General features: G+C 40.8%; 1 protein-coding gene across 1 annotated transcript in view; it reads left to right on the top strand.

Moving 5' to 3' along the window:
- The window catches only part of TRANK1 (tetratricopeptide repeat and ankyrin repeat containing 1), an 82,704-nt gene extending 67,277 nt beyond the window's left edge, over positions 1–15,427 (top strand). The window contains 5 exon segments of the mRNA XM_050937858.1: positions 609–741; positions 2,142–2,287; positions 7,457–10,524; positions 13,062–13,163; positions 15,199–15,427. Of these exon segments, the coding sequence (XP_050793815.1) occupies positions 609–741; positions 2,142–2,287; positions 7,457–10,524; positions 13,062–13,163; positions 15,199–15,308 (3,559 nt within the window). The 3' untranslated portion in view covers positions 15,309–15,427.
- Positions 15,428–15,789: the final 362 nt, after the last annotated feature.

Below are 15,789 nucleotides of genomic sequence, written 5' to 3'. Positions count from 1 at the left end.
GGGTTGTTTTTATTTCCCTTTTTATCGATGGGCACTATATTTGCCCTTTTCCAGTCTTCTGGAATCTCTCCCGTCTCCCATGACTTTCCAAAGATAATAGCTAGAGGCTCAGATACCTCCTCTATCAACTCCTTGAGTATTCTAGGATACATTTCATCGGGCCCTGGTGACTTGCAGGCATCTAACTTTTCTAAGTGATTTTTAACTTGCTCTTTTTTTATTTTATCTTCTAAACCTACCCCCTTCCCGTAAGCGTTCACTTTGTTAGACATTCCTTCAGACTTCTCAGTGAAGACTGAAACAAAGAAGTCATTAAGCTTCTCTGCCATTTCCAAGTTTCCTGTTACTGTTTCTCCCTCCTCACTGAGCAGTGGGCCTACCCTGTCCTTGGTCTTCCTCTTGCTTCTAATGTATTGATAAAAAGTCGTCTTGTTTCCCTTTATTCCCATAGCTAGTTTGAGCTCATTTTGTTAGTAGTGTTTCTTGGAAAATATAGGGAACAACATGTTCTTGTTGATGGAACTGCTGGTATACCAGACTTGTAAAAAATAATGTTAAATTGGATTGGTTGTGCATATGTGATCTTTTTTGTGTTTTGTTTTAAATAGGGAAAAACAGATGGACTATATGTACCTGGCTAAGACCTATTTGGAATGTGGAGAGCCAAAACTATCCCTGAAATGTCTGATTTACGCAAAAGAATTTCAGCTTTGTGCAGCACTATGTGAAAAATTAGGCAAGGTACTAAAATCCTCTTCCCCTTCCCCCACCTAGTGTTTAATGGAGTCTGTCTTATCAGATTTTTGATCTGTTTAGGGATTTTAAACATCATGGTCCTAGACAGAATGCTTTAAAATTTGTATTCATTATCTCATATTAGTATTGGTGAGATTAGATAAATGTTCTTCCATGGCATACTGGTAGAGTCATAAGTAAAATACAGTGTTTTTTCAGGTGGATCATATGTTCAAGAGCAACATACATCACAGAACAGAAATAAGAGGAGGGAAGAGGCAATAGCAGGGACTTTGCATTAATAGATGAGGTTTCTTTACCATTCCCCACAACGTCAAAGAGTTGTCATTCTTGCTTTGGCGATGCTGATGTTTCTAACTTGGAAACCTTTGTCTCCATACAGTCAAGTGGGCAGGGGAAGGAGAAAAATTTATTTTTGTTTGATAGTTGACTAAGACTGAAATTATTACTTGATATAACCATTCAGGTGTTGCTGGCTTCAGCAATTTATGTGCCAAGTAGACAATTTGTGCCTGAACTGGTCTAACATGAATAACAGTCTATTAATAATGTAGAGTTATACAATTTACTATAATGTTACAGTTTAAACCATTGCCTGTGAACTCTATCATCATCCATTTGCTGAAAAAGTGCAGAAACCACTGAAATTGTGTGATTGGAATAATGCACCCTCAAAAAAAACCAGATTGCGTCTCTGATATCTCAGTAATTTAAAAAAATAAAATAAAATAACATTGTAATTCAAAATAAGAGTTTTCAGCATTAGCCTAACTTTGCTCCCATTGCAGTCAATGTTAAAATTCCTGTTGACTTGTGTAGGAGCAGTTAGGCCAGTTGTGGGCAACCTGCAGCCCATCAGGGTAATCTGATTGCGGGCTGTGAAATGTTTTGCTGACGTTGACCGTCTGCAGGCACAGCCACCCGCAGCTCCCATTGGCTGGGAACAGCAAACTGCAGCCACTGGGAGCTGCGGGGGACTGTGCCTGCAGATGGTCAACATCAGCAAAATGTCTCGCAGCCTGTAATCAGATTACCCTGATGGGCCGCAGGTTGCCCACCACAGAGCTCGGCCAATGCAGAGCACTTTTGAAAATCCAATCCTGGCATATATTTTTTACCTTACTTTCCAATTTCTTGACTTTAAAATGTTTCAGTTTTTAAAACAATTCATCATTCTAATGATATTTTTAATTAATACATTTATCTTTACAGACATAAATCTATTTTAACAATATTATTTGGATGGGAATGGTTATCAATAGAAGGCCATAGGAACTGCTACATCCATTTCTGTCTCGATTGTATGGATAAAAATATAGTTTTTCTGTTGGTATTGTTCAAGTATTTAGAAGACTGCAATATTAATAAGAGTTATTATGGTGCAGATAAAAGATGCTGCGTATTTCTATAAAAGAAGCCAGTGCTACCGAGATGCATCCAGATGTTATGAACAAATCCAGGAGTTTGATCTTGCGCTTAAGATGTGTTGCCATGAGGAACTGTATGAGGAAGCAGCTATTTTAGTGGAAAGGTATGTTCAAAAAAATCTCTTTTCTTCCTTGTGCTGCTTGAGCATATTAAAGTAGGTTCTCCACTGATTTTGACAAGGGTTTTAGTTGGTGACATTACTTTTGCACCAAGATCAAATTCATTTGGTTTATGAGACTCCTGCAAGCTTGAACTGTGATAGTGAACTTGATTTTTTTCCCAGGATTTATTTCATGTCAGCCATGTCAAATCTTCAGTTCTCTGTCTGGGCTGGTCTCCTCAACTAGATCCTTAAGGTAGATATCACAGAAAGATTCAAGATAATAACAGATTCATTACCCTTAATTTGGTCTCCTTATGGATATGTGTTTATGATTGCTCACAAAGGGTATGTTTACACAGGGATAAAAGACCTCCACCCTCGCAGGGTCCCAGAATTTCGGCTGCAGCCTGAGCCTGAATGTCTATACAGCAAATTTTCAGCCCCGGTGAGAGCGAGCCCTGTGAGCCCAAGTCATCTGATCAGGCCAGCTGCAGGTTTTTTATCCCTGTGTAGATGTAGTCTTAATGAGAAAATCCAGTATTTTTGTTTTCTCCTCAATGTTCAGGCCTTTTTTACTGCATACAATTCAAACTCTGCTCTGAAGACAGAATTATTAATTTCTTCATGGGATTTTTTTTATGCCGCTCATCTCTTTAAGTGTCTAAATGCTTCAGAAATATTATGGGATTTAGCTTCACAACATTCCTCTGAGATCAGGAAGTGGTATTTTTCCCATTTTACACATGGGAAACTGAGGCACAGAGCTTAAGGTCAAAAGCATCCATTCATATTGAGTTCCAAATCTGAGATGATTGGAACCTTTATTTTTCAGAGTATTTATCATTTTATAGCACTTCATATGTTCAAAGCTCAACTCCCAAAGACTTCAGTTGCAGCTGTGAGTTCTCTTCAGCACTTCTACAAGTCAGACCCCAGGGTCACAAGTCAGGCATCCAGAAAATGAGGAGCGCACAACTAGCTACCACCTCTGAAGTTTGGTTTAAGTGATTTGCTAGCATCATGTAGAAACAGTTTAGCTGAGGCAGGGAAAAAATCCGATTCTCCAGGGTAGCATTCAACTGTGAGATCATCCTTTCTCTTCCTGCAGTCTCTTGCGTCATTCACTACACACATTCCAGCTTTACAAGATCTGAATCAGGCGTCCTGAAGACAGCAGCCTCCTTCTATACTACCCTGATTAATTCCCAGAGCAGGACTGTGCACCAAATTACATAGGGGTCTTGTGGAAAATATAATGTACAGACATGTTATTAAAGACTGCATATGCATAAGGGCGCACGAAATTAAGCTTGCACAGGCAACCTTAATTCTTGCTTTTCCTAACTTTTAGTGCTTGACTTTGCAACATTGATGACATTATTTTAACATAGGTTTTTGTGTGCAGTTTTCTAGGCTTTTTTTTTTAAAGCAAACCGAAAAAACAAATTCCATCATGTGGCATCATATTGATACCACCTAGGAGCTTTAGAGCCACCACACAGACTTCTGTCAGTTGAACTAATGGAGTAACTGATAGCAACAGGAGATTGTCGTCGTCCTCTATAAGGACGAGAGAAATGGAGCACTTTGCGGATAGCAGAGGAATGGTGAGATGCATGAAGGCTCTGGAGGGGAGTGTGCTCTACTTGGCACAGACCTTTCCGTCCCATCCCTCTAACCTGTCCTTGTCACAGTCTTTTCTTTTCCCCACCCCTGCCTGTCATCCCAGTCCCATTCTTCTCATTTAGCCATGCCCAGTTGCCGCCACTCAGGCTTCTCATCCCAGTCCCTGTCTCCTTGCTGAGCAAGTTTTTTGGTCTCACCCCTTCAAAATACCAGTCCCAGCCTCCCCTCAATGCCCAGTCTCCTTGCCCATCCAGTCCCAGTTCTCCCTTCTCATCCAGTCTGTCTCTCTCCACCACCTTGGCCTCTAGTTACTTATTCCCACTGGCTCCCACTCCCAAACTCTGTGATCTCCTTGTTTTTGTCTCAGGATCCCACCTCTTTCCCCATCTCCTTAACAGATCTGACTCTCCTTCATCTCTCCTCACCCCACTGGTTCTCAATTCCAGTCTCTTTCCTCAGCCAGTCCCAGTGTTCTCCCTCACTTCCCCCTGGGCTCCTTATTTGATTTCAGTCTCTCTCCCCACACACACACACACTTGCTGGCTCCCAGTCCTTTTTACCATTTCTCTTCCCAGTCCCAGTCTCTTTGCCCAACCTGTCACGGCCCCTCCCCCCACCTCATACATCATGACTCCTAGGGGGGAGGGATAGCTCAGTGATTTGAGCATTGACCTGCTAAACCCAGGGTTGTGAGTTCAATCCTTGAGGGAGGCATTTAGGGAACTGGAGTAAAAATCTGTCTGGGGATTGGTCCTGATTTGAGCAAGGGGTTGGACTAGATGACCTTCTGAGGTCCCTTCCAACCCTAATCTTCTATGATTCTTCTCCCCTCATCTCCCAACCTCTAGACCAGTCTCTCCCCTTTACCTGGGTCCTTGTCCCTACCACCCTCTCCTCAGCAGGTCCTGCTCTTATTCCTTGTGCATCTGGATAAGGCAGTTTTCTCTTCTGTGTTGCCTGAGCCCAGCAGGAGGAGTTATTGAGAGCTCAGGGAAGACAGGTTATCTGTTGTCAGTTCAGGTGCCCTGTCCCAGGCTGACACAGCCAAGGGCTGCAATCATAGGGAAAGTCCTGCTCATCCCTGGGCAGGAGCATGCCCAACCTGGACAGAATCTTTGAGGAATTTAGCAGCTAAACTTGAAGAAATCGTCTATGCATGTGTGAACTGCAATTTTTCATAACTTGGTTTATAACTTTTCACAACAGGTTCATATCTTGGCCAAATTTAATGGATTTTCACAGGGACAGCAAAATTCTCATCTCTGCCAAATTTTAAGTCACTGCTCAAAAGTATGGTGGGCTAAGTTCCCTCTAAGCTGCAAGGCTGCACAGTGGGCTATCAAGGGCCACGCAGGTGGGGAGAGGCGCCCCGCTCAGCTGGAGCTGCCATGCCTGGGGAGAGGCACCCCTCCCCCAACCCGGCCCAGGCCAGACCTGCTGCAGCCAGGGAGAGGGGCCCTTCCCCCCGGCCGAGCCAGAGCTGCTGCAGCCAGGGAGAGGCACCAGCCCAGACCCTGCCAGAGCTGCTGTGGCCTGGGAGAGATGCCTCTGTCCTGGCCTCTAGGTGCTGCGGTGAAAGAGGACTGGAGGGAGTCCTCTCTCCCTGCTGCAGCCCTGCGGCAGCCTGCACCCCAGAGCCCTCACCCCCACCCGCACCCATCCCCAGCCCCACCCCAGAGCCTTCAACCCCAGCTGGAGCCCCCGCACCCTAACCCTCTGCCCCAGCCCTGAGCCTCCTCCCACACTCCGAACCCCTCGACCCACCTCTGCCACACATCACCTCCATATTGGTACACACAACAAAATTCATTCTGCACATGTATATAAAAAATTAGAGGGAACACTGATGGTGGGGACACTAGACCTTTTTTTAAAAAAAAAAAAATGTTTTCCGGGATGTTTTAACATAGACAAAACATATTATTTTTCCCTAGCTTTGCTCTTGGAAATGACTGAACCTTTTTGGCTGAAATTTTCAAATAAAATTCAACCTGAATCAGATACCCAGCGTTAAAAGTTTCGGCCCAAATGATTAAAGTTTGGCAGAATTATGAGCAACTGAAAACAGGGTCTTACGATGGGAAGTATTGGGCAACCTTCATGGATATATAGATAGCAAGGCCAGAAAGTACTATTGAGATTACTTCGTCTGATCTCCTGTATAACACAGGCCATGGAACTCCTCCAAAATAGTTAGAGCATATCTTTGAGAAACATCCCATCTAAAAAGTGCTAGTGATGGACCTTAATAATACGCAGTGCTGCCTGCCCCACCTAGAACCATAGGGTTAGAAGGGACCTTAAGGGCCATCTAGTTTAGCCCCCTCCCAAGATGCAGAATTTATTGTGTCTAAATCATCCAAAATAGATTGTTATCCAGCCTCCTTTTGAAGTCCTCCAGTGAAGGAGCTTCCACAGTTTTAATTCAACAATTTAAAACTTCACCGTAAAGTATGTATGTTCCTCAAACAGCATAATTAATGTTCATATTCTGTATGACATAGCATGAAATCTTATGGTATATAATGTAGTAATTTGGACAATAACACTTATTACTACTGTACTTGGGAAGTTTTTTGGGTTTTTTTTTAAAGAATAGCATTTACCAAATGTATAGAAATAGTTTGATTCAAAATTGGAAGTCTTAAAATTATTTTTAACATCTAATGTGTTATTTTAAATCAACCTTGCAAAATCATTTATGCAAATTTACTATCCCAGGCACAAAATCTACTCCTTCACTGTTACCATGAAAAAAATGATAATGAAAAGCTAATGATGACTTACTCACCTGTCAAAAAACATTACTTTGCCCTCAGTGAGTGGGTGAGGTGGCTATTGCAAGGTTGAAGTTTGGCTATGAAACAAGTTTACTAATTTATTGACATCATATAACAGTAATTAACCATTAGCTGAATGTCAGAACTAATGTTGAAAAAGGTATCTTGATCTGCCACTCAGAAGCAACAAATGGGAGAAAGATTTATATTATATACAGTACTATGGTTCACATGTATTCTGTTAATCATAAAGTGATCAGTGATTGATATAAGCTTTTGTTTGGATTTACCAAGTTTGACCCTGAAGAATGATATTTGATAATGTGAGGGTCTTAGTCTCAAAATTCTGACCGTTCATGTAGCAGATTCATAAGTATCAGGTATTTTAACAGGAATTCATACCGCTGTGTTTTTAATGACTTTAATCTCACTTTCATCATCATTTTAAAGCAGTTTGTAGCAAGACCCACCGATGTTCTGGGCTTCTAATCTGATTCCTGATTGAAATTTTACTGGTTTTAATTCAGGCAGCTTTAAATTGTAATGGAATGATTTGTAGATCTTTTAAAGTACTGGGATAATTTTTCACGTCTCTGAGACCTCTCATCATTATGCACAACATTTGAAGTGCGTTGGGAGAAGACCTGACTAGCACAGAGTTATTACCTTGCTGGAGATTGTGTGGTCTTTTTAAAAAATGCTAGATTGTGTCTGTTTTATTCATATATGGTAATAATGTGACATTGATGTATCTTTATTCCAGATATGAAGAGATACTAAGAATGAAAAGACAACCAGTTTCCAAACTCTCATACTCTGTTAACCAGTTTTGTTTGGAAGCAGCTGCAAAATACTTGCGTGAAAACAAAACCAAGGAAATGATGGCAGTCCTGTCCAGACTTGACACTGAGGACCAGCTTGTATTCTTGAAATCACGCAAATGCTTGGCCCAAGCAGCAGACCTGTTGAAGAGGGAGGGTCGAGAGGAAGAGGCTGCTATGCTGATGAAACAGCATGGGTTTGTGTTGGAAGCAGCCAAGCTCACTACCAGAAAGGAATTTCGAGCATCATGTCTGCTTGCTGCGATCCGTTTTAGCGTAACTGGCTGTTCAGAATTGGAAAACAGACACACCATCCTGGAAGAAGCCTTAGAGCTTTGTAAGCAAACAAATCAAAAATCCAGCATCGCTGAGGCAACTTTTCTGCAGGGAGTTCTAAAGAAAGATTTTAGAAAACTCAAAGAGGCCTTCTACAAATTCTTGCCTTTGAATCATTGTGCTGGTGTGGTGGAAGCGCTCTTTGAATCAAGCCACTGCGAACCAAAAAGCCCGGACATCTTTATTCTGGCACCTTGTGGTTTAGAGGCCCTTCTAAATCTGGTCAGAGCTCTCCAAAAAGCAACCACCAATGCTGAGAAAGAAATGATCAGGTCATGTTTTGATTATTTTGGGATTTTGCCAATAGATGGCAATGTTTGCCAGGTGTCTCAAAATGAAGCTGGACATATTCTTCAATTCTTGCCCGATAATCCTAGTCTGAAAGAGAAGAAAGCTAAAGATCCCTTCTTTGTAGGCATGGAAGAGGTAAAGTCTGCACTGAATAAGCACTTTTTAGGCAGGCTGTGTTCAATTACATGCAGTATACTTGAGCAGAGTTATCCTGATATTTGCATGAAGTTCATTGCTGGCTTGAAGTGTGAGGATAAAACCTGTAAAGATTTCCATAGACCTTTGTTGCGCCATGAGGCAAAATCTATACTTCAGTGTAAAATACATCTGGCAGCAATAAATGGACTGTTGTTACGAGCCAAGAGAATATTCCCAAAAGAGCTGTTGCATGAATTTAATGAAATTGATGAAATTTTGACTGCGGATAAGTATGCATTATGCAAATCTCTATTAGATTTTGTTTTCCCTAAACATTTTCATCTGAGAGTGGTGTCTGAAAACCCAAAGGCATGCAAAGATATCTTGGGACTCAATCAGTTTTCTAAACCCTGTAGGATGGTGCTGAACGAGTACATCATATTTCAGTTTAAAAGTGAAAATGCCATAAACAGAAGAGAATCAACTGACTTGTGGCTCAGGGCAATGCAAGTTTTCATCTTGTCTTCCAGTTATCCTGAAGAATTTGAGAAACTCCTTGTTAAGGAGGAAGATGATTATAACAAAGAACTGAAGTTATTAGAGGCTAAAAAATATGAAGAGGAGGATAGAGGCAGAGGAGGAAGACCCAAAGGGGTAGATGGCAGATATGGCATGTTGACACCTGATAAATATTCTGGAAATGCAGAAAACACACACTTGTGTTTCATTCGACTTCTTGAAAATTCTCTAGAGCAGCTCTATGTTTACAGAAACCCAGAAGACTGTAAGTGGATGTTTTTCCGTTTTATGAATGTCTTGGTGAAGAAATGCATTGAACCTCTGATTCCTAGCATAGGAAATACAGTGATGTTGCTGGAATTCCAGTATATTCTCTGTTGTGCTGTCCTGATGCGCCTCTGCAAGAACATTACTCTGTGTCTTCCTAAAAGTTACATCGCTCTCTTTCATTACTGGGAGTTTTTGTTCAGAAAAAAAGACCAGAAGAAAGAGATTAGAGACATCTTTTCCATTATACAGGAGTACAAACCAAAGGACACAAATGAGGCTCTGAAGGAGTTCAAATTTCATCTCCTTTATGTTGCAAAAGTTTTGTGCGGCGCTAAAAACAGTAATTTCAATGTTCTTCTTGATGCTTTCGGGGACACCGATTGCATTACGTCAGGGGAAGCAGAGCGTACAATGGTGCTATGCTTAGTGATGTTAGTGAATGCCAATCAAGTGCTTAGTCCTAGATGTAAATCCCTTTTACATGAACACTTTCCTGAAATCAAGGCAAAGTTGATGAATATGAAAAAAGATTATCCATCCAGAGTGCCTGAAAGATTGGTCAAAATTGTGGAACGAGTGAATGATGCTGTAAATGTGAGGACAATAGCGGAAGGCCTGCAGGAGCTGCTGATTGAACGAGATGAGGAGTACTTAGCTGACTGCCACTGGAAGTGGGACACTGTGTATGCCAAAGGAGCAAGTATACGGGGCATCTTTTATGAGCAAGTAAACCTAGACAGATTTGAGTCATATTTGGATCCTTTGGAATATTTTGAGGAACCAGAAATAGAACTCGAAAGGGATCTGTATGTGGAAGAGAGAGAGGATCCCCTAACAGCCATAGCATCCATAAAGCAGCAGAAACAACAGCAGAAAGCTCATGCTAAGCGGAAATTGTGGCGTTTGTTTCTTTTAGCCTATTATTGCATAAAATGGAAGAGGCACTCATGTTCAAAAGCAGATCCCAGTGGGATGGAAATGAAAGAATTTGTATCAGGGATCTTTAAAAAAGCAGATACTGACCGAACACAATGTGACCTCTGTGGAGTCAAATTTATTCAGGGTCCTGAAAGCTACTTTAACCAGACAGAAGACTTTGAGAGAGAAACTTCTGAAGCTGTGACACCAAGAGAGACTGATCAAGGAGAAAAGGAGAGCATGAAAAGGAGTGAAACTGTTGTGGCAAGTGAGACTTATGTGAAGCACATATACCTGGATGAGCATAGAAATAAATACACTACCTACCAGAATTATTTTGAATTTTTCAAAAGAAATGTGGATCCAAAATTACGTGAAGGTTTAGAAGTAGTGGACACAATTGAACAAAATACCTGGCTCACAAGTCACTTGATATTTAAAGAACATTCCAATGTGGTGCAAAAAAAAATTCAAGAGAACATTAAGAAGATTTCTGATATAGTAGAGGACGTCTATAAGAGAAAGGCTTGGGCTGATGGTAAGACTTTTTTGTTGTGTTGCCATCTCATCATTGCTTATAGCTTGTATGGCCTTGTATTTTAGGTTCCTCCGACACTTGAATATTGTGACGTATCACTGAGGAAAATGTTTCTCAATGATATGAGATAAGTATGGGAGTATCTATAAATATTTTTGTGCAGCGGTAATATAGGCCTGATTTCTCCTTTTACTTATTCTGATTTTCAGTGGAAGTACGCCTGTTTTATCCTAGTGCAAGTGAATGGAGAATCAGGCCCATATTGTTAAAGTCTGCTTATAAAGAAAGATCTACACTGCCTCTCAGTTTTTGCCAAATGAAACGAGTTAAAATTAAGGATGCTACTGACAGTCATATATTATTTATATACATTTTATATTTAATGAACACACAGAAGAATATTTAAATAATACAATCAGCAGATAGAATGAGTATTTCTAATAGGGTCTCAAGTTCAGCTCTTTGTTAAAGTCTTTTTTTTTAATATTTTAGATACATGATTCGGTGCTGCTGTCATGCTTCTGTGGCAGTTTCTAACCTGACTGAAGTGTACTTCTAGAAACACTCTAAGATTATGTCTACGCTAAGAAGTTTTAGGAATTCTTCAGTTCTTGGTATGGCAGCTCCACTAGTACTAGCAAGATGGAAGCACTGGTGTTAGAGTAGAGTCAAGATTAGACTGTGCAGTGAGTGAGAACACCTGCAGTTAATCTACACTTGTACCCACAACACTGCTAGCACTGTGCTAGCTACACAATGCTAGCTACACTGATGCTAGACCAATGGTGGGAGCATTACTAAAGATCCTCAGTGTGGACAAGGCAAAAAAGCAATGCCAACAGTGACTGAACAGGAGTTGCATTAAATTTTATATCTTAGGAAATAAATATGTTGATACAAATATTATTTCATATTTGTTTACCATATATTTGATTTGCACTGTCTCTGGCAAGGAAAAATTAAATTAATGAGTGGGTGGATGATCTAGAAACAGAATAGGATGGAACAACTGTTCCTAGAAAAAAACTAGCACCTTAAACCAAAATGCTGCCATTAACTCTAGACCAGCCTTCAAAAGTGTAATGACAGTTCATCAACTGTGGCATAACATCCACTTGTCTAAGGTGACTTATAAAGACAAAACTAACAATATTTCATTCACCCATCCAAAAAAACCCTACTTCTTGTGATGAATAAAATTTTGCAAGACTGTCATTCATAAGCCTGTGTTCACCAGTGTGTTACATAAGTCTTATGTTACTCCTCTCATGGGAATGTTACACTATTTGCAAAATTTCTATATACAGACAAAGATGTAAAGTGCATAAAGTCCGTTTATTACACATGCTGTGGACTTGCCCTTCTGTGACCTTATATTGGTGAAAGTTGCAGATTTTTATCTAGAACAAACCATGTTCAAATTGCACGGTTTAAGGTTTTTTTTACACTTACTAGATATTAAAATAAATATAAAATAAAATTAATATACACAGTCTTTGCAGTAGCAGAGAGATGTGTTGCTGTGTGCACTGGAAATACAAACATCTCTCACTGCTGCAGATTTTGGCTGACAGATGTCAAAGCATTTTTCCCCTGCAGGAAAGCATCATAGAGAACTGCGGAAAAGCTGAAGATTTCATTTTAATTTGGAAGTCCTTTATTTCAAGTACAGAAATCTTGGTTAGTTAACAGACCCTGACATGTTTTGACTTCTGTTTTAACATAATTAAGCAGTAGGCCACATCATGAGCTAGCGTAAGTCAGCATAGCTCCACTGAGGTCAACACAGCTGTTTCTTTGGGAACTGTAGCAAACCTATTGTCAGTTATTTGTCTAAGAAGTCATCTGCCAACTAGTGTACTTCTGTTCAATACAAATTCTGATTATTATTGTAATTCTAATTATTCACATACCTAATTCGTTAACGGTAGATTTAGCTGCAAGATCTCAGTACCTGTTATCTTTGTTTTTCCATCCTGGAGGAAACTTTACATACAAGTTTTTATATTTTGCTTCTGAAGTTTTGTTGTGTTTTTTTTTTCTTTGAAAGTGTTTTTGTTAAATCTGTAATATTACAGTTCATTAAACAAATGCAACAATACATTTGCAGTGTATTGTGCATGAACCTCTAGAGTTTAAGGGGATTGAGGAGAGAATTCAAGGAAATCTTCTAGTTTGCGCCCTGCACAGAGCTAGCCATAATGTTGATGGGAAGTTCAGGCTGTGCATGGCCTTTCTAAAAGGGACAGGCTGAGAGTGTGGCTGTGACCCTCCCCCTCTGTCTGGCAGAGTTGATTGATGCGGAGAGGAGTGCATGCTCTATCCTATTCCATGGTGGTATCTCTCCCCTAAAGCATGTACTTCTGGAAGCCCCCAGGAAAAATTCTTGTTAATTCAGACAAAATCTTTCCTAGAGTTTTCAGTGCAGCATGGCCCTGTAATACCTTTCCTAGAGTGTGGGCTATGTCTCTAAGTCACTATCCAGCCCTCAGATAATAAGCACGATCTTAGTATGTTTAACAATTTATCTATTTCAGCTGAAGAAATAATGGCCAAGCCTGTTAGCAGTTTATCTACTTATCTTGGTGAGGCTCGTAAGTGGCTGAAGAACGCCGAGTCACATATGGTAAAGGAGGAAGGTACGTCATCAAATTATGCAAGTCTCCATATCCACAGAAATTATGTGGTTATATTTTAATTTGGAGATACTTGCCTTCTAGGTTTTATCAAGGCCTCTACCATTATTGCATAGCCAAAGTGGACCGACTAGGCTGTGTAGGCAGGTAGCGGTGGGTCAGGTGCGCTGTTGAGAATAGTACAAATAACTATTAAAAGGGAAGGGAAATGGAACCTTCTTCACCAAACAACAGGGAATTTGTTTCTCAGAACTGTATAGCATTAGTATGTTTTTGGACTGGTGTCTGAATAATCCTAAATTCTTAGGTCAGTGGTTTCTAATAGGAGTGATTGTTCTTACATGTTCTCTTTTCATCTGGGTACAGGACAGAAGAAAGAGAAGTCAAAGGGAAACAAAAAGATCCCTACATTTAAAATATTATTTCTATAGGACATAGTGATTTGCATATGTACCTTAATCCATCACAACACTTAAGCATAAACTTAACGTTAAGCATGGGAGTAGTTCTACTAACTTCATTGGGAGTATTCTGGTGCTTAAAATTAAGCGTGTACCTAAGAGTTGGATTAGGGCAATAATAATTACTGTATGTTGAGAAAGGAGAGAATGTCATGTTTTTCTAATCTAAAGCTGTGGTTTTACATATCCTCTGACAATACAAAGAAAGAGATCATTAAAATATAGTATGAGTGAGCTCTTCGTTCTACAAACAGCATTAAAGCTTTATTCCTGTTCTCTTTTGAAGTCAATGGGGGAACTGCTTACTGACTCCAGTGGTAGCAGAATCAGATCCTGAGTGTCTGTCCACCATTAGCAGGAGGAATCCAAGGGAGAAATAAGTACTTTGACACACAGATTAGCCATTAAGACATGCTCTTCTGTTCACGTCAAAACTTAATAGAGGAAAAATACTTTATTAAAAAGAAGTCATGATCATGAATAAAATTAAGTATTCAGTGCAAGAGGCAAGGCTGGTGCAACCATTTAGGCAAACTAGGCAGCTGCCTAGGGCGCTTAGTGGTTGGGGTGCCTAAAAGCCCGCTCAGGTGAGGAGGAGTGGAGGTGAGCTGGGGCAGGGGGCACGGGGAAGGCTGCCTGCAGTAACGGGGGCGGGGGCACACAGGGGAACCACTCCTCGCCCCAGATCACCGCCACTCTGCCTCCTCCACTGAGAACACAGCCCCTGCTCTAAGTCTCCTCCAATCAGTGCTGCAAGCCTGGGAGGGGAGGAGAATTAGAACGACACCAGCGTGCTCAGCAGAGGAGGCGGAGCCGAGGTGTGGTGGGGGTGTATCCCCCCAGGTGGGGTTTGCTGCCGCGAGGAGATGGGGGGGTGGGAGTCTCCCCAGGTGAGGTTAGCTGCAGGGGTGGGCTCCCCAGACTGCGAGGGGGTGGCGGGCTTCCCGGGTAGGGGGCTCGGTTAGCTGCTGTAGGGGGCCGGGTTAGCGGGGGTGGGGGTGCAAGGTGGAAGTTTCACCTAGGGTGCGAAACTTCCTTGCACCGGCCCTAGCAAGAGGTATATCAAAGCAACAAAGACTAATGTTCATACAAAAAAAGTGACATGTTCATTGGTTGAAGCTAATGAGTCTACTCGAGAAAGGTAATTATTTTAACACTTAGGTTAAGATGCCTTTTTGTTAATTTTGCTATCATAAAATGTAAATATGCAAGAGGAACCTGCTAAGAAACTATTGCTGCTAGGAAAGCTTTCAGAGAAACTTTGCCTCTCCCCCCATGTTTAGCTTTAATAGTGGTATTTCATTAAACTTGATTTTATTTATTTGGTTGTAAAAATTATTACAGAAGATTGATTCATTGGTTCACCAGTTCATCCTTATTCAGCAACACACTTTAGCACATGCTTAAGTCTTCTTGAAGTCAGTTGGTCTTAAGCACATGGGTCCATACCACCTTGTGCTTAAGTGCCTTGTTGAATTGGGGCCTGAATAGGAAATAGTGTGTATTTGGTCATGCCTTTAGGAAAAGAAAGTTTCAATCTTATACCCTTCTGAACAATTTGTTGTTTTTTTAAATAGATTTTGCAGATGACAAAGACTTTGAAAATGAAGAAGAGGATGAAATGGCAGCCTTTGAAGAACTAATCCCTAAAAAGTCTTCAAGAAAAAAAGGAAAACGTAGAAAATAATAATTTGAAAAATATGCAGATGGCTATCCCACCCTGTACCTATGTAATTTAGGAATAAAACTGTTAAAGGCTTTACAAGAAAAAAAAATATAAGGGGATAGGGACAGCAAGGGGGAAAATGTGAAAAATACCAGCAAAGATTTTTTACTTTTAATTGTTTTAAATCATTTATTGTGAGGGAACAGTGACCTACCTGCTTGTAGTTATTTATAAATTTATGTATTTTAAAAATTAAACTGTGACAGGACAAACTTCAGGCAGAACCAAATGGGCAACTCGGAAGTGACAAATGCCAGCATGTAACTTAGGTCATGTCTACGTTAGCAAGCTCACAGTGTCACCGATGCAACTGTAAAATCGCTCATGTAGCCGCTCTATGCCAATGGGTGAGAGCTCCTGTCAGCATAATTAAACCACCTCCAAAGAGCGGCAGTAGCTATGTGGGCGGGAGAGCATCTCCCACCAACATACAGCTGTCCAC

This window comes from Gopherus flavomarginatus, chromosome 2, assembly GCF_025201925.1.
Source record: "Gopherus flavomarginatus isolate rGopFla2 chromosome 2, rGopFla2.mat.asm, whole genome shotgun sequence".
NCBI lineage: Eukaryota > Metazoa > Chordata > Testudines > Testudinidae > Gopherus > Gopherus flavomarginatus.
This window is presented reverse-complemented; position numbering and strand designations above follow the sequence as displayed.